Source organism: Nyctereutes procyonoides, unplaced genomic scaffold (assembly GCF_905146905.1).
Source record: "Nyctereutes procyonoides isolate TBG_1078 unplaced genomic scaffold, NYPRO_anot_genome, whole genome shotgun sequence".
Lineage (NCBI taxonomy): Eukaryota > Metazoa > Chordata > Mammalia > Carnivora > Canidae > Nyctereutes > Nyctereutes procyonoides.
In genome coordinates this window covers 53484000-53505905 of record NW_026575020.1, presented here as the reverse complement: position 1 = coordinate 53505905, position 21906 = coordinate 53484000, and the positions used below count along the sequence as shown (strand labels likewise).

At 57.2% G+C, this 21906-nt stretch overlaps 1 protein-coding gene across 1 annotated transcript; it reads left to right on the top strand.

Moving 5' to 3' along the window:
- The first annotated feature begins 1352 nt into the window (after positions 1 to 1352).
- On the top strand, positions 1353 to 21557 carry CDC42EP4 (CDC42 effector protein 4). The gene is made up of 2 exons (XM_055334187.1): positions 1353 to 1498; positions 20393 to 21557. Exon 2 carries the CDS (start codon positions 20496 to 20498, stop codon positions 21552 to 21554), a length of 1059 nt encoding a protein of 352 aa, XP_055190162.1. The 5' UTR covers positions 1353 to 1498; positions 20393 to 20495; the 3' UTR covers positions 21555 to 21557.
- Positions 21558 to 21906: the final 349 nt, after the last annotated feature.

The window sequence follows — 21906 nt, the reverse complement described above, 5'->3', positions numbered from 1 at the left end:
AAGCGGAGCTTTGAATTCGGATAAGGAGCTGCAGAATTACAAAGGGGTGAGGACTTTGTCCTGGAGGTATGCTTAATTGGTGTAACCTAACTGGGAAGGCCAAACCCCAGACATCAGTCAAAAAGGACAACAAATTGCTGAAGTGATGGCCCTAAAAGACAAAATAATGTGTTAAAAATGGAGGGAAGGGGGTCAGGGGCAGTGCCCCAGCCATTCAGGTTAAGTTTTCTCTGGACAGATAAGATCCAGCTGTGGTTTCAGGAGGAGATGGACCTGGAACGCCAGCAGTGTGCAGTAAAGCACAAGCCTAACGGGGCCCATGGAACAGCTCATGGGTTGGGGGGCCGGAGGGAATCTGGGGCCTGCACCATCTCCTACACCTATTTTTTTTTTAATTTTTATTCTCTTAAAGGTTGTATTTATTCATGAGAGACACACAGAGAGAGAGGCAGAGACACAGGCAGAGGGAGAAGCAGGCTCCATGCAGGGAGCCCGATGCGGGACTCCATCCAGCGTCTCCAGGATCACGCCCTGGGCCGAAGGCAGACAGACTCCCAACCACTGAGCTACCCAGGCTTGCGGACTTGCTTTATTATTAATTTATTTTTACTGTTTTAAAGATTCCTTAAAAATTATTTTTAAGTCATCTCTACACCCCAGGGTGGGGGGCGGGGGCTCAGACTTCATAACGCCGAGATGAGGGTCGCATGCACCCCCTCCCCCGGGGCACCCCCCCCCCCCGCCCAGCCCGACTTGCTTTACCGCCCCGGGCAGCGGCTCACGGCAAGGGAACTCCCACTCCGCGCGTGCATAACGACCATCTGCAAAAGCAAAGCGATTCCTGGAAGAGGCGAGCGCAGGACCTGCTTCTCCGGGACCCCATCGTCTCCTAGAGGGTCCCCCCAAGCAGAACTGAGAATTTGGTCTCCGCCGGACACTCAGAGCTGGCGTTGGGCTCAGGCCGGTCAGAGCCGGGTCACCCCGCCCAGAGCCCCTCGGGCACCCGCTGGGGGCCCCCCGGGGCTTCCAGGAAGAGCCCGGGACGGAATCCCCCGCCCTGGGGGCGCAGAGCCCCCCTCGCTCCCCGGGGCCGGGAGGCAGGGGCGAGGGTGCGGGGAGCTCTGGCTCCTGGTCGCCGCTGGGGCTCCCCGGGACCCCTCCGGCCCGCCCCCCCGACCTCCGCGCCCCGGGCCGCCCCACCGGGGGCTCCGACGGGCTCACCCTCGCACGTTTGAACCGAGGAGGCCGAGCGGCCGGGCGGGGCTCGCAGATGCCATTGGCTGCGGCGGCGGCGTGACATCAGCGCGGAGGGCGCGGGAGGGAGGGCGCGGGAGGGGCCTGGGAGGGGAGTGTCCCGGAGGCTCGCCGCCCTGCGAGCCCGAGCAGAGGGAAGCCGACCCCGGCGCTGACATGGGCCTCCAGCCCCGCGTCCGCCCGCAGCCCACGGAGGGGACAGCGCAGCCGCGCCGGCCGGGCGCCAGCATCTCCGGGGACCCAGGTAGGCGACCGCCGCCCGCGCCCCGCGAGGCCTGGGGGATGGGGGGGCTCGAGGCCTCGGGGGCGGGGGGAGGGCGCGGAGACGCCCCCGGGGCAAGGGCCTGCGGGGGCGCGCGCGGGTGCTGGGGACCCGGAGCCGCGCACCCCGCGTCCGAGCCGCGCGGGCTTTGGGGAGGAGGGTGGCCGAGAGCCGGGGAGCCGCGCGCCGCCTCGATTTCCTCTCCCCAGGCTGGGATCCGGCGTCCGGATGGGTGGGACGGGGGTGGGTGGGTGGGGGTCCCCGGGCTTCAGATTGGGGTGCGCGCCGGGGCGGCCAGGGCGCAGCGCTCGGGGCGCGCCGCCCGCCGTGTCCGCGAGGGGGGCGTGTGTGCGCACAGAGTTCTCCATGAATAAGCCGAATGCTTCGCCCGTAGTGGCGGGGGCGTGCACACACTCGCTGTCGTACACACGCCGCGGCACACGCCACCCAGTGTCACCCGGGCCGGGGAGACACGAAGCAGGGAAGGCGCCGCCTGGAAGGGACGCGCCGAGGAAACAAATGAACCCCCGCGCCTCCCTACCCGCCCCCAGCCCGCCCCCCCGGAGCCCTGGAGCCCTGGAGGCCGCGGGGTGGGGCGCAGCCGGGCGGGCGGCCGCGGAGGGGGCCACGCGCGGGGTGGGCGCGCAGGGTGCGCCCGCGGCCAAGCGCTCCCGGCCCCCCCCCACCCCCGGGTTAAGGATTTAATCACCCGCTTGGGGCGGTGGAGCGGCGGCCGCCTCTCTGGCTCCGCCCCCGGCCGGGGGGGGGTCCACCCTGCCCCCCTCCCCGCGAGCCCGGGGCGTCCCCCACCCGTGCCCTGCGGGGTGCGCGCCGGCGCCGGGGAGTCGGGGCTGGAGGGCCGCGGCCCGGAGGGCTTCCCGGGGGAGGACCGAGCCCGAGCCGCGGGTGTGCGCGCGCGCGCGCGTGTGTGTGTGTGTGTGTGTGTGTGTCCGCGCGGCTGGGGGAGGGGTGCCCTGCTAACTCAAACCAGATTCCTGGTGTTTCCCGGAGAGATACTGCAGGCCGAGCTCTGGAAGTTTTCTTCCTGCCCCTGGGAGAATGGAGGGGAAATCCAGGGCTTTTTCTTCCCTTGTCGCCCCTTGCGATCTGACCGGCTCCCACGCCCTCGGCTGCATCCAGCGCGCCTATTCTTCGCCCGTGTGTACCAGAGCCGCTGAATGGGGGGGGGGGTAGGGTCCCCGAGCCTCTGAAGCCTGCTTGCAGCTCTCCAGGGGGTTCGTGGTGCCGGAGGGAGGCTGGCCCTCATCCTTACCCCCAGCAGCCATCTGGACCAGGGAGAGCTCCCCCCCCCCACCCCCTTGCAGCCAGCATAAACAATGAGGGGCCCAGTTGCAGGAGGGCCTCCTACAATGCAACTTCTTCGCACAGTCTGGGTTTCTAATAACTCCCCGCCGCCTCCGCCCCCTTCCCGAGGCTGGGGTGGAGGAGGGGGACCACCGGCAGGATGGACTGAATTTTAAGAGAACAAAGAACAGGGCACAAAGGAAGGGGAAGCCGAGCTGTGGATTTTCCCCCCCCAGAAATGGGGAGTTGGCTGGACCAAGGCTGGGCCCGTCGAGGCCTCTAGGTGGCTCCAAGGCTCCCCCCACTCCCGGAGCAATATTGGGGCATCCCCTGGAGTCTCCCGGAGGCTTCATCCCTGTGGGGTAGCCGGGACCCTGCTGCCAGTGTGGGGGTGCCATGTGGGCTCCAGGTTTCATCAGCTGCCCGTGTGAGCTGCCCATGTGACTCTCTGATTAGTGTGGTTTATCTCCTCCAAATGTGGACTTTGCCCCTCCACTCCCGAAGACAGCGGCTCCTTCCCACAGCGGGGGCTTTGGTGAACCTGGGGAGGTGCCCCAGTGGCTTCTGGTCTTCTCAGGGGTCCTGGCGACCTGCACAGGGACTGGGAGTGGGCTGGTGTGGCACCGTGAGTCTTCTCCCAGGAGGTGGTTGTTTGGGTGAAGCCCAGGCCCTCTCGTGTGTCTCCCTGAGCTCACAGACTCCTGCTCATTGAGGAGCCAATCAATGTTCACGTTAAGCTCCCCAGCTCAGGCCTCCACTTGGAACATTCCTCCCGCTATCTGGGGTTTCTGCTTTTTCCTCCCTTGACCCCTGTTTTTTTTTTTTTCCCCCTTCGTTTCCCTCTTACACATGCCCACCCACTGATGCTCGCCCCAATCACATGGGCATACCCAAATCTGCTTCTGTCCCGCTGCCTCTTGGAGACCGACCGCCTGTCGACCGCCTCACAGCACTGGAGCCCACAGAGTCCCAAGTGAACAAGAGTCTTATCTACAAAGTGGGGTGGGAAGGCCCCCCCGGGCAGATGTTGACCTGGGAGAGGAATCTTCGATCCTTCTTGACAAGTCAGGCACTTTCCCAGAAGGGCCTCAGATTGGCTCTGGTTCAAGGATTCCAACCCCCTCCACCTTTGGAGCGGTTGATTGATTTCTGTGGCCGGGACAGGCTGTGCCCAGGTGTGGCAGGCAGGCTGTTTGATACTGGCCAGCCTCGCTTGCCTGCCTTCTCTCTCTCCCACCCAGCCTTTCTCCCCTTCTCTGGCTTGGGTGGGTGGGAGTGCAGAGCCGAGGGCTGCTGCCGGTGGCAGCGTCTCCAGCTTCCCTTGGCTGGACGGTCCAGAGGCTCCTAGGAGTTTGGCCCTAGGTGGGGAGCGAGGAGTCCAGGCCAGAACAGGATCTGGGTTGATGCCAGAGATAAGGCCTGGGGGCGGAGGGACTTGCGCAATCTTGCCCTGGAAGCTGGGAGTGGAATGACCGAGGCTTAAGTCTTCTGACCTATGTCCTGGAGGCTTTTCCTCAATCTTGGGAAAAAGGACCAAACCTTGGAGCCAGCTGGCAGTGTCCCGAAGGCCTGCTATTGCGAAGACTTCCGGGGTGCTCTGGGGGAGGACAGACCTGTGCCAGGCCTCTCCGGACTGGGAAGCAGATGGTCATGCCGGGAGGGACTGTGTGTGTGTGTGTGTGTGTGTGTGTGTCTGGATGGGGCCCTTGTCTGCTCGCAGTACGTGGCGAAGGAAGTCGAAGCTGTTAGATTCCCACATTCCCACTCAGCGTGTCCTCGAAGCTCCGGCTTAAAATACGCCCCTTGTGAAGCCTTGGGCCTCCTTCCAGAAATGTACATCAGCGTCTCCCCCGGGCACTGCCAGCTTGCAGCCCGGGGCTCCATGCCAGGGTGGCGAGCGCTGGCATCCAGACCCCTCCTTCTCCAGGTGCAGGGGCATCGGAAGCCGAGGAAGGGTCTCTCTTCTGGGGAGGGCGGGGGCAGCTTGGGGCTCCTTCACGAAGGTGGGCTTACACTCCTGACCCAGCCTGGAAGACGCCGCTCGGCCCTGCTGGCCTTTCCCCGCCTGCCTTCACCTTCACCCCAGGAGCAAGGGGCAGCTGTGAGGCAGCAGCGCCAGGGCAAGAAACAGCCTGTCCGGCTCAGCCAGGTCCACTCAGGCTACCCTGGCCTAGCGGGGGGGCCTCCTGGGAGAGCCCCCAGGTGCTCTTTACACCTGCGTCTATGCCCTCCTTGCAGTGACCGAATGTGGGCTGCAGACCCCAGCTTCAGGTCTTTCCCAGTGTGACAGTGAAGCTGGGCTCTTCTGTTCCGTGCTCCTCTGGACCCCCGGGGGGTCCACTCTCTCTAGCCCTTGACCCCGAAGCATCGAAAGGAGACTAGTGCCCCTTGGCTGGGAGAACAGGAAAGGAGCCTTCTCTGGGCTTCACTACAGCTTCTACACCTCTACTGAGAGTCGCAATAGGTCTAAAAAGAACCAGGCAATATTTTATGGGGGGGGCAGAGCATGTGGAGGTTTGGGGCCTTATTTGTGGACATCCAGAGTGCCCCAGATTCCTGAGTTACCCAGCCCTCATCCTCTAGAGAAAGGGCAGGAGTTCTTTTATCTCACCTTCGCCTCACACCTGCCCCTTTATATCAAGCTGAAATCAGAAAGCACTTAAGTCCTGAGAGAAGCCAGGCTCTTCCATCCTGTGTCACTATAAGTCAGGAAGGGAGGAAGTCAGATGAGAATAGAAACCCGAGTCTCAAGTTGCTGGACCTCCCGCTGGTGGGGACTGCAGTCTATCCCTCGGCCTCAGAAACTTGGAGGACCCCTACCCCTGCAACATTTCATCCTGGGACACCCCCCCTCTGCCCCCTGCCCGGGGTCAGCTCTGGAGCCTTTTGGTTTGGGTATCGTCAGCTGGACACTGGAGGTTGGTGTCCTAGGTTCATAAATGTGTCCTCTTGAACTGGGCCAGAGTATCTGGGCCAAGTATCTGTCCCTGGGGGTGCTGGAAATTTCCTCCTGCCTCTCCAGGTAGACACAGGGCATCCACTGAGAGAAAGAACAAACATGTTACAGCGTCTTCCTCACACAAGTGTGAGCGCACACGTCTTGTGCTTGGCCTATGTGAGCATATTCAATCCTCACAGTAGCGCTAGGAAGTACCTAGTGTTAACCCATCACCTGGAAAGCTAGAAGCTAGTGAGGAAACAGGCCCATGTACCATGCCCCCAGCGGCCAGGCCGTGGGGAGTCTGGGGAGTCTGGCTCTGGGGTCCACGCTCTTCACCTCCACCCTGCGTGCTCTGGCAGGGCCAAACTGGGTCCAGATCTGTCTGCTCCCTCTGGGGACCCCAGCCTCCTTTCTCCCCCCCTGCTCAGCTGGGCACCCTACTCTCAGGAGAAGGGAAGTGAAACCACGCAGGGCCCGGCAGATCTGATTTCAGGCCCAGCTGCTTCTTTCTGAGGCGCTGGGGCAGCTGGGAGGAGCAGCAGGGCCACTCCCAGGTGAGGGCCACCTGACCTGCCTGCGCTGGGGCAGAGGGCCCCCCCCCTTCCTCTCTCCGGGCTCTTCCCTCTGTGATGGCCTCCGGGTGTCCATCCGTCTGTCCTCTGTCCGTCTATCCGGTGGCAGGCAGGGGGAAACACGTCTCCAGGAAGAGACCTGTAAACAAGCCAAGTTGCTGAATACCCTTGAGTCACTAATGCTTCATCTTCTTGACTCCTTGTGGCTTCCTGTCACCCCCCCCCCCCCGGGTCACGGGTCATGCCTTCTCTTTCTTTCCAGGGCTGTCTTAACTCCCAGGTGGTGAGGGGGCTTCCTTCTTCTCCCTCCCCTGGCCCCAAGCACATGGTTCTGGAATTAGGAGGTTGGTGGATATGGAGATAAAGGGGAGGAAGCCTGGTACGGAGAGTGATCTGTTCCCAGCCCTGCAGGAGCCGACTTCCCAGCAGGATGGGGCTTTTGGTGGTGGGTCTGTAGTCTGTGTTTCCCAGGATTTATCTGTACTTTTCTCTGGCACGGTGGGAAAGACCCTGTAACCTGAAGTTCTCTGTAGAACTGTGTATCCTCGGGGTGTCATTGCGTCTAGAACCCTTGGATCTCACAGACTGGGGCCCCAGCAGTGCTTATGACCCTGCCTGGCACACCTTCAGTGCACTGGGAAAAGCCTAGGGTCCAGAATCAGGCGGATCATGAGGCCCTTCTCTCAGCTTTGTTCTTAGCAAGTGTGTGACTTGGGAAAGACCTGGTAACTCTTATACTCAGTCTTCTTATCTGCAAGATGGGGATGATGATAACTCAGTGGGATTGTGGGAAAGAATACAATACAGGATGGTATTATTACTTGTTTTAAATGTATATATCTATATTTTAAAGATTTTATTTATTCATGAAAGACACACACACACACACAGAAAGAGAGAGAGAGAGAGAGAGAGAGAGAGAAGCAGAGACACAGGCAGAGGGAGAAGCAGGCTCCATGCCAGGAGTCCGATGTGGGACTCAATCCCAGGTCTCCAGGATCACTCCCTGAGCCAAAGGCAGGCCCTAAACCGCTGAGCCACCCAGGGATCCCCTATATATATATTTATAAAGGCAGTTTAGTCAAGACAAAGCAGCTGCTTGGTGCAGACTAAAAACTCAGTGATGTGAACTCCCTGTGACCCAAGGTCGAGGAAGGGCCTGTCCACCTACAATCAGCAGGTCAGGGCTAGGATGTCACTGCCCACAGAGTAGGTTCGCAGGCACTGGCCTGAGAGTTGTCACACAGTTCCCTTGGTTACTTACAAGTCACTGAGTGAGGTTGGACAGCTGCTTCCAGGTTTTCCAGCAGTTAAAGGGTAAATGATCTAAGCTATAGTGTGTTTTCCCTGCTGTAACTCAGACTGGCTAAATTACTGGCTTCATTTTCTTATAAACTGTAAGAACTATAAATTCTCTAAAATGAACGAGAATCCCTGTGAATCCAGTGGTGAGCGTCATGACTTGCAGAGATCCCTCTAGAACAGCACGGCCCGTGGAATACTGGGCTTGCCGCATTTGTTAACTTTCAGTTCTCTGATGGCCACACTTTAAAAACTAGACAGGTGAAATTAATGTTAATATGTTTTATTTAACACAATACATAATCCAGATGATTGCCATTTCACCACATAATCATAAAAAATTAGAGAGGTGTTTTACATTATCCTACAAAGTCTTCAAAATCCGGTGTGTTTTCCACCTTATAGTACATTTTCATTTGGATGCTAAATTGCACACATACTTAATCTGAATTTGAATCTCCTAAAATTTAGAGTTGAAAAAAAAGATTTGTCTACTCAGGTATGTTTTAAGCATAAGTTTTCCAATAACTGGATCAAGCATCAACCTTGAAGTTTAAAACTTTATTTCTTTGTTGAGTACTTATTTTAAGATTTATTTATGTATTCATGAGAGACCTAACACAGAGAGAGAGAGAGGCAGAGACACAAGCAGAGGGAGAAGCAGGCTCTTCGCAGGAGCCAGATCCAGAATTTGATCCCGGATCCCAGGATCATGACCTGAGCTGAAGGCAGCCGCCCAACTGCGGAGCCACCCAGGCATCCCTACGTTTAAATATTCAAAATAAAATAAAGGAGTGAGTCCCTTAGTGACACTAGCCACATTTCCAGCACTCAGCAGCCCTGCTTGGCTAGCGGCTACTGTATTGGATGCCCCTGAGTTTTAGAATATTACTGTCAAGTGCCAGGCACAGAGATGCTTCCTGTCAGCAGTATTACTCTGTATTATATTGGCAATTGTAGCAAATGTAACAAGATAAGAATAAGGAATGTAGGAGACAGAATTATTATTAGTTGCAAATGATGGGCTTGTCTGTTTTCAAGGCCAAAAAGGATTCAACAGTAACATGGATTTGAGTGTCCGAGACAGTGTAAGTTGAGTAGGGCGGAAATTAAATATACATAAATTAAAAAAAAAAACAAAACAACAACTGTAGCTTCCCCACTTACCAGCTATAACAGACAGAAAATACAGCTAAGGAAAAGCAAGAAGAAGCAGAACCTGCTTAGAACAACAGGCCATAAAATGACCCAGAATAAACATGAAAAGGACCAACCATGTGCCACTTGGCAGGAAGAAAACCCACAACATTTAATGGAGAGTATCCAGAAGACTTGATGTGGTGATCAACTATATTCTTCCCAAATTAATTTCTTACTTCCTTTCAATTCCAACAGAATCCCACTAGGATTTCTTTCGGGACTTAGGTTTTTAACGTCTGCCTGGAAGAGTAACAACATTAGGGGGAAAAAAACGAGAACACTTTAGGGGGGGGAAGTTAAGTAGGGATATTGCCCTACTAGATACTCAAACGTGTTTTACAGAGTGGCTGTGTAGACCTGGTTTAGGAATCAACAGACCCATGAACCCAAAGGAGAGTCTGGAAATAGATTTGTGAGTGGGAGGTATCTGTGTAGAAAGAATTTAATATCCGGTGAAGGTAACATTTAATGCAATCACCCACATTTTATAACAGTCCTATATGGAATCGGTAACTGACATTATTGTTGTATTTTAATTGTTTTTCTATTTTAAATAACCCACAATCTACATTGTTGTATTTCCTTCTAGTATCTTTCTCTATGAATTGTTGTTCATTATTGTATTACCTGGTAGTTGTAGAGGAAAGGACTATTTTCATACTCTTAGAAGTAGGAGAGGTCTTTGCTTCCTATTGTGAAAGCCACAAACCATGAAACAATCTGGCCCATGTAAAAATTCGTAAGTACTCCAAAGAAAGCAAAATCGCCCCAGTGTAAACGGGTGTATGATAAATTGGCAGGAATGTTTGCAAAACGTGATGATAAAAAAAATCAATTGCTTTAACATTTTTGAAAAGTCCTAGAAATCCACTGAAAAGATAAAAAGCCCCTTCCCCCAGAAAAATGGGCAACCGATTTCAGCAAGCAATTCCCAAGAGAAAGGATAACAGGTTTTTTTGTGTGGTTTTTTGTTTTTGTTTTTTTGTTTTTGTTTTTGTTTTTGATAACAGGTTTTTAACGCTCATCCTCCTCAATAATGAAAGAAATGCAAATCACAAGTTCGGGAGTGTGCTGGTTGTTGTGTTTTTGTTGTTTCTAACTAAAGAAGATGTAACACTAGGTATTGGACACAATTGCCCTGTGTTGGTGGAACTGTAACTTGGTAGAAACTTCTGGGGAACAAGTTAACAATAAGAAACAACAGTAATTTAACTCACTTATATGTATCCTTCGGAAATAAGGACTTGCGCCAACTTAGTGAGAAGGATTTTGTGCCAACTTAGCTAGAAGGATTTTTGTTGCAGAGCTCAGACAAAAGGGGAACAACCTGGCGTTTGTTAGAGGCCCACTGGATTTAGGAATTGAGTACTTACTTTAAAATAACTTGATTTAAAATTTATTAACAGGGGATCCCTGAGTGGCTCAGCGGTTTGGCGCCTGCCTTTGGCCCAGGGCGCAATCCTGGAGTCCCGGGATCGAGTCCCACGTCGGGTTCCCAGCATGGAGCTTGCTTCTCCCTCCTCCTGTGTCTCTGCCTCTCTCTCTGTATGTCTATCATAAATAAATAAATCTTTAATAAATAAAATTTATTAACACTGAAATATTTTCACCCAAATGTGAACAGTGTGATTGCTGTTCCCACCTGCGGTGGAAGATACTGCTCATATCCTAGAGGAGAAAATGCCTACACCTGTGCTAATCAGTAGAAGCAGTTTGCAAGTTTCATATATCATTTCCATTCTTTTTTTTAATATTTTATTTATTTATTCATGAGAGACACAGAGAGATGCAGAGAGAGAGAGGCAGAGACACAGGCAGAGGGAGATGCAGGCTCCATGCAGGGAGCCCGACGTGGGACTCGATCCCGGGTCTCCAGGATCAGGCCCTGGGCTGAAGGCGGCGCTAAACCGCTGAGCCACCCAGGCTGCCCTATCATTTCCATTCTTTTTTTATTTTATTTTATTTTTTATTTTTTTTTTAATTTTTATTTATTTATGATAGTCACACAGAGAGAGAGAGGCAGAGACACAGGCAGAGGGAGAAGCAGGCTCCATGCACCGGGAGCCTGATGTGGGATTCGATCCCGGGTCTCCAGGATCGCGCCCTGGGCCAAAGGCAGGCGCCAAACCGCTGCGCCACCCAGGGATCCCTATCATTTCCATTCTTAATCACTACATTTGATTTATTTATTTTTAAAGATTTTTTTTGAATTTATTTTTGAGAGAGAGAGAATGAGCAGGGGGAAGGGCAGAGGGAGAAGCAGGCTCCCCACTGATTGAGGAAACCCGATGCAGGACTTGATCCCAGGACCCTGGGATCATGACCTGAGCTGAAGGCAGATGCTTAAACCAGCTGAGCCACCGAGGGGCCCCAATAAATACATTTTAAAAATTGAAAAGAGATAGGTGAAATCAGCATATCATTTAACCCAATATAGATTAAAAATATCATCTGGGTTTTTGGAGTTTTGTTTGTTTGTTTGTTCGTTTGTTTTTAGGTAGAGAGCTGTAGGGAGGTGGGGCAGAGGGAGAGCTAGAATTCCAAGCAGACTCCGGGCCCAACGTGGGGCCCAACGTGGGGCCCAACGTGGGGCTGGATCCCATGACCCTGAGATCATGACCTGAGCCTAAATGAAGAGTTGGACTCTGAAACTGACAGAACCAAACAGGCACCCCAGCCCCAAAATATTATCATTTTAACATGTCATCAATAGCAAAATATTAATGAGCTGTTTTTCTTTTTCATTCTAAATCTTTGAAGTCCATTGTATATTTCACCCCTTAGCACCTGTGGATTTGGACTCCCCACATTTCAGAGGCTCTGTAGCCACATAAGGCCGGTGCTGCCACATTGGACAGTAGAGCTGTAAATTATTTAATAACCCCTAGAAAGCCAGCAGAAGGTGTAAGTCACTGAGAAGTCCTGGTGTGGAGTGTGTGGAGATCACCCGTGAACCCTGCTTTGGCAAGAGCCTGGTGTCCTGATGAGCTGGGCCGGGCTCACCCCGCTCCCTACTTCCCCAGCAGGGATTCCTGGGGAAAGCAGGTATTGAAACCTTGCTCACTTTCCCTTTCTTCCAGGAAGCAGGGAATGGCTATCTCCAGGAAATGGGATCTGCCCAGGCGTGGCAGCTGGGCAGTGGCACCCTTGGGTCAATGAGCCTCAGTGGGATGGGCAGCCAGGCAGGGGTGCTGGAGCAAGTACAGGGCACCCAGCCTGGGTCGAGGTTCTGGTCTTCCATCCTGGTGGCTGCAACTACCACGAAACACAAGATGGGGCCTAAAGCGGGGCCGGGTATGAGAAATGCGGGAGGCAGGGCTCTGGGCTGAGCCCACTCCTGAACATGCCAGGGAAGTCCTGCTTCAAGGTGGTCCTCCCTACCCCCCAACCTCTCCCCTCCCAGGGAATCAGAACATGGGGAGGTTCCTCTGAGCAGGAAGCTGGAAGGAGATCCTGAGTGAGGAAGAGCCCATTGGAGCCACCCCTGAGAGCAGATCTCTGATGGGAAGTCAATCCAAGTGAGTCTTGGTTCCAAGGGTCTTCCATAAGCAGCCTCCCCAATGCCATCCCACCCCTGTCTTCCACGGGTACATTCTTGACTGGGGACACCTGAATGGGCCGGGAGGCATCACCTCATTCAGAAAACCACGTGTCCGAGGTCGGCCGCACGGGTGAAAGTGGGTCGAAGTCACCATTTAGTAGCTATGAGAGTGATCCGTGTGGGGTGAGCCTCTCACCATCTGAGCCTGTTGCCTTTTCTGTAAAATGGGCACAATCTTGACGCCGTCCTTGCAGGGAGAGGGGCACGAGTTTCCCATGTCCTAGCACAATGCAGCAGACCCCAAGGGATGGCATGCAGCAGACCCCAGGGGATGACGGTGTTGGTGCATCTGCACATGACGGTTTATGGGAGCACTGCGGGGCTGGCGGTCCTGCGGGACCCCAGCCTTCCTCGGGGCTCCCTCGCAGCCACCAGAAGAGCAGAGCTAGGGCTGTCCAAGCGGCAGAAGCAGAACCTTCACCTGCCCGGGGCATCTCGGATAGCATCCCACTGTGGGATCACCCGGGTGGGAGGCTGGCCTGCAACTCGGAGCTTTAGTGACGCTGGAGGTTGGCCAGTCTCCGGTGACGGTGCGGAGGGGATGAGGGATGATGGCTATCTTTCCCCTCCTGCTCGGTTGAGGAGGCTCAGGCGTCAGGAAGCAGCTGTTGGAGAGCAGGCTCTTTCGGGGGAGTCCTGATCTCCATGTCTCCCCTGATTCCAGGCTCTAGAGATTGCCCACCCTCTCCTCCCACGCGACCTAGAATAAAATGTGTCCGGCCTGGTGGGGAGGGAGGGAGGGAAGGAGGAAGGACAGACATCCGTGGGATATTGGCACAGAGAGAGTGGACCCGGGACCCAAGCTCGGTGCCTTGTACTGAGCCTGAGAACCAGACTGTTCTGAGATGGTTTTAAAATTAACATCTTCTCCTTGAGCCTTTGATGCTTCAGGATATTATTATTATTATTATTAAAACAGCATTACCACATTAAAGGAAACAAACAGAATGCCTGTTTGCCTCTCAAGCCTGACGTGACTCCTCAGTGTCTCTGTGTGCCCTTTCGGCCCGTATTCGTGTAGACTTGTGATCACTGTGTATGAACAAGCATGAGCTCCACCTGTTTTCTTCTTCCCACTTGATGCCATTTAGGCCGGCGGTGGCCCGTGTGGCAGCCCGGTCTCCTTAGGCCACTTTCCATGCTTACGTGCCAGTCAATTGAGTTTCAAGGCTCTTCGTCCTCCCAACCGTTTCCTTATTCTCAGCTCTTAGGTGGTTTCCAGCCTTTTGAGATTATAAATAAGGCTTCTGTGCCTAGCTGGGTATGTGACTCCTTTCCTGCCTTTTTCTTTTTTTATAAGATTTTATTTATTTGTTCATGAGAAGCACAGAGAGAGAGAGGCAGCGACACAGGCAGAGGGAGAAGCAGGCTCCATGCAGGCAGCCCGACGTGGGACTCGATCCCAGGACTTCAGGATTGGGCCCTGAGCCGAAAGGAGAGCTCAACCAACCGCTGAGCCACCCGGGTGTCCCTCTTTTCCTGCTTTGAAATCCTCCCATAGGGTTGGCTTCCCATGGCAGAGGTTGCTAAATCATATTCCTTTTGAAGCCGTTATTTGCAGAACCCGCCTTAGTGGCCGGTGCCCCGAGACCACACTCTGGGTCCTGTATGGCTGTTTTAGTGGCTGGGGCCCTGGTGTAAGAACAGAGGCCTGGCTCCCATCCATGACCTAAGGCAAGTCCCTTCATGTGGCTTCACCATCTCAGAGAGAGTGGTCATCCCATATATGCAGGGATTTTAAGGGGATACTTGATGCAGATACATGAGTGTACAGGAGGGGTAATGGTGATCCTTCGTATTCCATCCTGGGCTTTTTTTTTTTTTTTTTTCTTTTGGTGGCTGTTCAGGCTCAGATTATTTTAAGACCGTGCTTCCTGGAGCCCCTGGGTGGCTCAGTGGTTGAGCATCTGCCTTTGGCTCAGGGCGTGATCCTGGAGTCCCGGGATCGAGTCCCACGTAGGGCTCCCCATAGGGAGCCTGCTTCTCCCTCTGCCCGTGTCTCTGCCTCTTTCTGTGTATTTCTCATGAATAAATAAAATATTTTTTTTAATAAATAAAATCTTTAAAAAAGAAAAGACAAGACGGTGCTTCTTAATCTCTTGGTGCAAACAGCACACTTTCAAATATGAGGACTTTTGGCAGTGCGGGTGAAGGAAGTAAAAGATTCCACATAGTCCTAAAGTCAGCTCAAACGGCCACAGCCTCCTGTGAGGTTCCTCCTGCAACACGTAGCAGCGTGGATGGAGTGTCCACACCGCTCTCCCATTCACAGAGCCGCCCGGCAGCCCGATCCCGCTGTTGAAGGTAAATTCTCTTCTGCCTTTGCAGGGGCTTCTGATCTTTGTAGGGTAGCTGCCAAGTGCTCCAGGAGGCACCGAATCTTTCTCCGGCCACAAAAGCCCGAGTCCGTAAGCTCTTCTGGAGAGGAGCGGCCTGCGTTGCCCCAGGCTTCCCACACAGGCACTTCCCCCCTTGCTCCAGAGGGCAGTTTGGGCAAAGTTGAGCTCTTCTTGATGGTGGGATGTTGGTCGCACCCCTGGGAGAAAGGTCGAGGGGCCAGCAGGTGAGACTTGCCACTGCAGAAGGTTTGGCATGGAGCCTGGAAGGCCTGCAGCCCCCTCTGATCCTGCCCCCTCTCCCCCGCCCTCCCCCCATCCCTCTCAGGCCCTCAGCAGCTCCTGGCATCCCTGCCTCCAAAACATGCCCATAATGGGTCCCCCTCTGCCTGTCTCCGGGCCTCCTCCTCTTTGCCCTGAGCTCCTGCTTCCCTTCCTCCATGCCTGCAGCACCAGCCGCCATGGAAACTTCCAGATGTGCAGATTGGGTGACTTCCCCGCTCAGGCACTGCCGTGGTTTCCTACTGTACCTAGGATGCCATCCAAACTCCTACGTGGCCTTCCAGGGAGGGCCTGTGGGGCCTGGCCCCCGGCCACTGGGTCTTCATTCTGTTCCTCGCACTCCATCAGCTTCTTCCCACCTCTGGGTGTTGCCATGTGCTGTTCGCTCTCTGGATTGCTCCTGACCTGCCTGGGTCCTTCCCGTCATTGGCTTCTCCACTCACAGAGCCCCTTCCATGGAAGGGCCTTCTGTCCCAGGCCCGTAACCCCCACACTTGCCTCCGTTTCCCCATTTCCCTCTCAACACCAAGGCCTGCGAGAGACCGTCTTACTTGGCGGCGTGCATACAGCCCTCTTCCCCAGCCCCCCTGCAGATGTGCCCCGGGAGGGCCGGGGCTTGTCCACCTTGTGATTCTCGCCACCCTGTGTCTTCAGGGCCTAGAAGAGTGTGGGAAAATTGGTGATTTTGCAGGAAGTCGATGAGTGAATGGAAGAATGAATGAATGAGTAAATGAACAAAGCCTCCTGTGGCCGTTCCAAGGCCCGACTGAGGCCACCCTTCACCAGACATCCCCTTCCGTTTGGCCACGTTGCTTGGGGCTGGCCCCGGGTGGATGTTAGAGCAGCTCAGGGTTGCCGACGGAGGGGCAGCTGCCCGGGTCGGTGGCGACGCGGTGGGCGTCGAAGCGCGTGTCCTCTGAAGCGGGGTGAGCTGCAGGTCAGCTGCAGAAGTGGGAGGCCTGCCTTGCTGCCCCGGGAGAGCTTAGCTCGACGTCCTGCCTTGCTCAGGCCGCCAGGGCCCGGCCACTGCCTGGGTGTTTGGAGTGCATTTGTCCAGCCTGCCCTTCCGTCTGTCTAGTTGCCGCTGGGAGGCCAGTGTCTGGTCTGGGAGGCCAGTGCTCCGTGTACGGCATGCCGGGGAGGACGGGTGAGGGGTCCAGGCAAGGGCTGCCCCCTGGGGTCCCAGGAACAGGACTGAGCCAAGGACGTGGTAAGAGTAAACCAACCAGGGGGCCTGGCCTTCCGGGGGGGGGGGCTCCCTGCTCCTGCCTTAAAGGAATGTTCTGTGGTTGGTGGGGTCAAGGGTAGAGGAGTGTGGCTCCATCACAGGCTGGGGAGAGTGAGGGAGAGCCGCGAGTTCCTGCTCCGTGTTCCTTTGCTCTGCCAGGAAAGTGGGATATGGCTTCCGGGGTGGGGTGGGGGTGCTCCCCGCCCAGGGCAGGCTGTGGGGAGTGGCCGCCCTGTCATCAAGGCAGCCTATTTTAGCCACTTCCCCAGTGCTGAGTCATGGCAAATAGCAACGCCCCCTGCCAAACACACAGCTCTTTGGCACCGTCCCCTTCCTGGTGGGCTCTTGGGCCTCCTGACCTGCCCCCGGGACTGGGCCCGGGCCACCTGCTAGTCTTTAATCTCGGGATTCCTCACCCCCACGTTGCTGTGGGTTCAGAGCTTAGGGTTCTCACCGGCCCTGAAGCCTGGCCCGTCTGGTCTGAGCTCCAGGATTCCAGAAACCCAGACCTTGGCCCCACTTCAGGGCTCCTTGCCGGGCAGTGGGATGGGCATGTAGGTGGCTCCACAGAGGCCCCAGCTCTCTCTCGAGACTTGCTCATGCTGGGTGTTGGAGATGCTTGGCTTTTTATAAGCCAGGAAGCCTCATTCCTGCCCCCAGGGAGTGAGACCGGAAGCAGCAGGTGGCACTGGCCAGACGCTGGCTTTCTCTCTGGGGTGTAGGGCCGAGCAGGGTGCTGGGGGGTCCTGCGTGGGGGCTGGCCTCTCCCCCCTGTTCTCCCGTTGTACCTGCCAGGATAGAAGGGGCGCTGATGGGATGATGGGACCCTCCGGTCCCGTAGTCGTGGTGGCCAGAGTACCAGGTCCCCGTGAGGGGCCGCGGGGCTCTCCACCAATGTGCCGCGGCCCTGGCAGCTGCGTCTGTGGTTCCCCTTTCTCTTCCCTGTGGGGAGCACGTCACACGGGGAAACCACAGTGCTGGAAGTTGCTCATGCCCTACACTGAAGCCCTTAACCTAATTCTGGAAGTTCACGTCATGTGTTCCCACCATTCTAACCCCCGATGTCCCCTGGCCTGGCTCCCCTCTTTTTTTGTTTACCTGGTAAATAGTATCAGCTTTAGTTTCATAGCTGTGTTCTCAACCCCGGGCAATCTTGCACCCCCGGGGGACGTTTGGCACGTCTGGAGACATTTGAGGAAGCAGCCAGGCTCCTCCTCTTTCTGGACTCCTCTGGCCTGGAAGCAGGGAGGGGCGTCCCTTTGGTGATGGTAACCGATGAGGGACGCCACCCACCAAAGGCCGCAGAAAGGTCTGGACCGGGAGACCAGCTTCTCACCCAGCCCTCCCCTTTTTAGGGCACAAAATGAGTCACTTTGCTTCAGTACACCTGTTTTCTGGGGCTACACTGGGTGTCCTCACCTCTACCCCCCCTCCCCCAGCCCCTGCCCAGCTCTTTGAGATCCCAGGACTCTGTGGCTAGAGGCAGAAGCTGGGCCACAGGCAGGTGAAGATACGAGCCCTTTCCATTCTTGTCTCCCTGCCCCGGTGGCTGCAGGAGCTGAGGGATTCCCCAGTACCAAGGTGCCGGTGGGAACCCGGTTTGGTTTCCTTCTGTTCTTCACATGTCTGAGGCCTACTGCAGCCTCCCTTTCTCTTTGTTGGCCAAAGAGAGTTGCCCCTCAAAGGTTGGCCTGAGAGCCCATGGCTGGCCCAGAGGGTCACATACGGTGTGACCTTCTTCTGAGCAGCGGCGAGGGATTGACCCCGAGGCCAGTACTTTCCATGTGTGTAGTTTAAGAGTCAGCAAACCCCGGCCCACGGGTCAAATCTGGCCCACAACTTGTTTTTATATATAAAGTTTTATTGGGACACAGCCACACCCTTCGTTGCTGCCTTCCTACTACAAAGACCGTAGCATCCACGAAGCCAAAAATCTGGAGTCTCTGGCCCTTTGTAGAAAATGTTGGCCAATCCTACGTGTTGGTCCAAATGTTGGTCTAGCTGTTCTTGTCTAATTGTTTAGAGGTTAGATCTCGGGGCGTGGGCAGGAGAGGGAGGGTTCAGGTTAGGGGTCGGGGAAGCTAAGTCACCTGAGGGTTTGGTGGGGAGAAGGAGAAATGGGAGAGCTGACTGCCTGTAGTGGGTCATCTCAAGGCCATCAGGAGCCCAGGTCACCTGTGTGGCAGGTCGGCCCCGGTGCCTGGCTCCTTACCACACGTCCTACAGAACTTTGTTTGCTGGAGTGACAAGCGTGTGACTGCCTGGGGCTGGCACGGGGTTGGGAGGGGCGGCACTTGCCGGTGGGGGCGCCATCAGACTGGGCGTCAGCAGCTGGACAGGGAGTGAGAGCCCTTGAGGGGGATGGGGGTGGACAGTGGTGGTTGGAGGACAGAGAGGTCGGGCTGGGAACCCTGGAGTGGTCTGTAGGCTTTAAGTGAAGCCAGCACTGCCGCTGCGCTGGGAGGGCAGGACGGGGGTATTTGACGACCCAGTGCTAGATGGGCTTCAGTAGCCAGCAGGCCCATCGGAACCTTCTGGAAGCTCAGAGTCCAGTGGGATGATCACAGCCCAGGGGGCAGGAATAGAACGATGTAACGGTGCCTGTGGCAGAGGGGACACCCAGAGCGCTGCGAGGCCAGAGGAGAGGTGGCTGAGAGGGCATTGCCCAGAAGTGACGTCTCAGCCGAGCCCTGAAGGACGTTGGGCGAGCCAGGTGACAGGGTGTTCCAGCAGGGACCTGCATAGGTCCGGTCCTGGAGGCCAGGAGGCAGAAGCTCAGGGGCTGGGGCAGAGTGCAAAGGTAGGGGGCGGGCGGCAAGGAATGGTATAGGGTTAAGGAGGGAGGCGAGGACTGGTCGCCAGATCAAGGGGTCTGCCCTGGGGACTCCCAGATGGGTTGTTTTAGATAAAAGGTGACCAATTGTCTAGAGAGGGATGAAAGGGGAAAAACGGTCATCTGCTGGGCTGGTGTCAGGGGCCAGGTGGGATGTGGTGGGCTAGCTCGGGGGGCAGCCCTGGGGGTGAGGAAGAAACCGGTGGCGTTCGTACCCATGCTTTGCAATGGGAAGGGTGGGCCTGCCATGAGGAGGGTTGAGAATTGCTGTCGGCCAGACTGGTGGCAACCCCACCGCACCCCTCACCTGCCCTCCTTGGCAGGTCCCCGTGCATCTCCCCACCCTGCTCAGCCCTGCACTACTCCTGGGGTTAGCATTGGGGGCAGGTCCCTCTGGAAGGGAAGGGGCTGGTTTGGCTCCATCTCGGCTCTTGCCGGGAGCTCTGCGGGTGGTACCTCGAGCTTCCAGACGGCCCAGGCTCTCCTGGGCTCCCCAGGTCTGCAGATCTTGGGGGCCAGACCATCCAGCCCCTGCCCTCTCGCCCCCCCCACCCACGATGAAAGAAATCGGGAGCCAGTCAGTTCTCTTCATCCCCAAGAGGCACCGAGCAGGTCTTTGGCAAAGAGCTTGGGCCTGCAGTGGGGAGAGAGGTGCAGGCAGGGTCCTCATTTATGGGACACCCAGCGAGGACTGGAAGGCGGGGGAGCTGGTTCTGTGGGTCCCAGTGGCCCCACCCCAATCCTGATTCAGAAAGCGAGCCTGGCCGCCCACGTATCGTGCGGGTGCCGAGCAGCATCTCTCCGGGCCCGTCCTGCTGGCTCCCCCGCCACTCTGTGGACTGTGACTCAGGTTGAGGTGTCCGCCTACCTCAGGGATTGAGGTCAGATGGCAGGAAGAACTTCCAGCGTGACTCCAGCCCGGCTGTCCAGCCCCAGATTGCCGTGTGGACTCTGCTGCACCTCCACATCCCTCAGTGGTCGGGTTCCCTCTGGCCGCATCCTGGTTGGGGGGCCAGGATGTTGACCTTCTCCCAGGGGCAGGGAGAGTGTGTCTGTGGCTACCCTGACGCCATCTGGATTTGGGAAAAGCGCTCCCCTAACCTGGGTGCCTGTGCGTGAACAAAGAGGCAGGGTTATGACGCCGGTTGCCAGCTTGATTCGCAGTCGCTCATCCTGGTGGGAGAGCTGAGGTCTGAGCAGCGGCCCCCTTGGCAGGTGCGCTGTCCCTGTGCCACCTGCCCAGGTTAACCCTTTGCCTGCTGTTCTCTTCTTGCAGCCCTATGATCTCCTGGTCACCCCGTCCACCCGCCGGACTTCAGATCTGACCCCCGACCCGCCTGCCGCCTCCAGAGCCCCCCCCAGGCCCGCCCCCCAGCAAGATGCCCATCCTCAAGCAGCTGGTGTCCAGCTCGGTGCACTCCAAGCGCCGCTCCCGCATGGACCTCACGGCCGAGATGATCAGCGCCCCCCTGGGCGACTTCCGGCACACCATGCACGTGGGCCGGGCGGGCGACGCCTTTGGGGACACGTCCTTCCTCAACAGCAAGGCCGGCGAGCTGGACGGTGAGTCCCTGGATGAGCAGGCCTCCTCCTCGTCCTCCAAACGCAGCCTCCTGTCCCGGAAGTTCCGGGGCAGCAAGCGGTCGCAGTCGGTGACCAGGGGGGACCGGGAGCAGAGGGACATGCTGGGCTCCCTGCGGGACTCGGCCTTGTTCGTCAAGAACGCCATGTCCCTGCCCCAGCTGAACGAGAAGGAGGCGGCCGAGAAGGGCTCGGGCAAGCTGCCCAAGAGCCTGTCGTCCAGCCCCGTGAAGAAGGCGAGCGCCGGGGAGGGCGGCCAGGAGGCGGCGGGCGAGGGGGAGCTCGGGCCCCGGCGGAACGGGGCCGCCGCGCCCCACTCCCCGGACCCCCTCCTGGACGAGCAGGCCTTCGGGGACCTGACGGAGCTGCCCGTCGTGCCCAAGGCCGGCCTGGGCCTCAAGCACGCCGAGTCCATCATGTCCTTCCACATTGACCTGGGGCCGTCCATGCTGGGCGACGTCCTGAGCATCATGGACAAGGAGGAGTGGGAAGCGGACGACGAGGACGGCGGTTACCGTGACGACGGGGACGCGGCCCGCAGCACCCTGGCGCCGGCTCCCCTGGGGGCCGCGGCGGCCGCGGCGATCCCTCCCAGGGCCAGGCTGGAGGGTGCGACAGGCCGGGACCTGCCCCAGGACGAGGGGTGGGCGGCGGCCCCCAGCCCCGGCTCGGCCCGCAGCGACGGCAGCCACACCACGCGGGACAGCAGCTCCCTGTCCAGCTGCACCTCGGGCGTCCTGGACGAGCGCAGCCCCGCGTCCCGGGGACCCGACCGGGCCCGCGCCCCGCTGCCCCGGCAGCCCGACAAGGAGTTCTCCTTCATGGACGAGGAGGAGGACGAGGAGATCCGCGTGTGAGGGGCTCTGGCTCCCCCCGGCCCCCGGGCCACCGTCCCCTTCCCGGCCCCAGCAGACCCTGGACCTCCCGGCACCTCCTGGATGGACGGACGGATGGACGGATGGACGGATGAGAGGCGCTGGCCGGGGCTGCACGGTGCAGCCAGCCTCCCAAGCGCCGCGGGACAGGCAGGTGCTTGCGGGGGGACCCGCTGTCCCTCTCCTCTGCCCCGGCCTCAGACGGATGCCAGACGTCAGCCCGGCTCCCTCCTGGTGCGGCGGCCCCTGCAGGTCAGCCCAGGGTGGGCCGGGTGCCACCGCCAAGGACACGTGGCTCGCCTTTCCCCTCTTGGCGTTTCTGCTGTGACTGTGG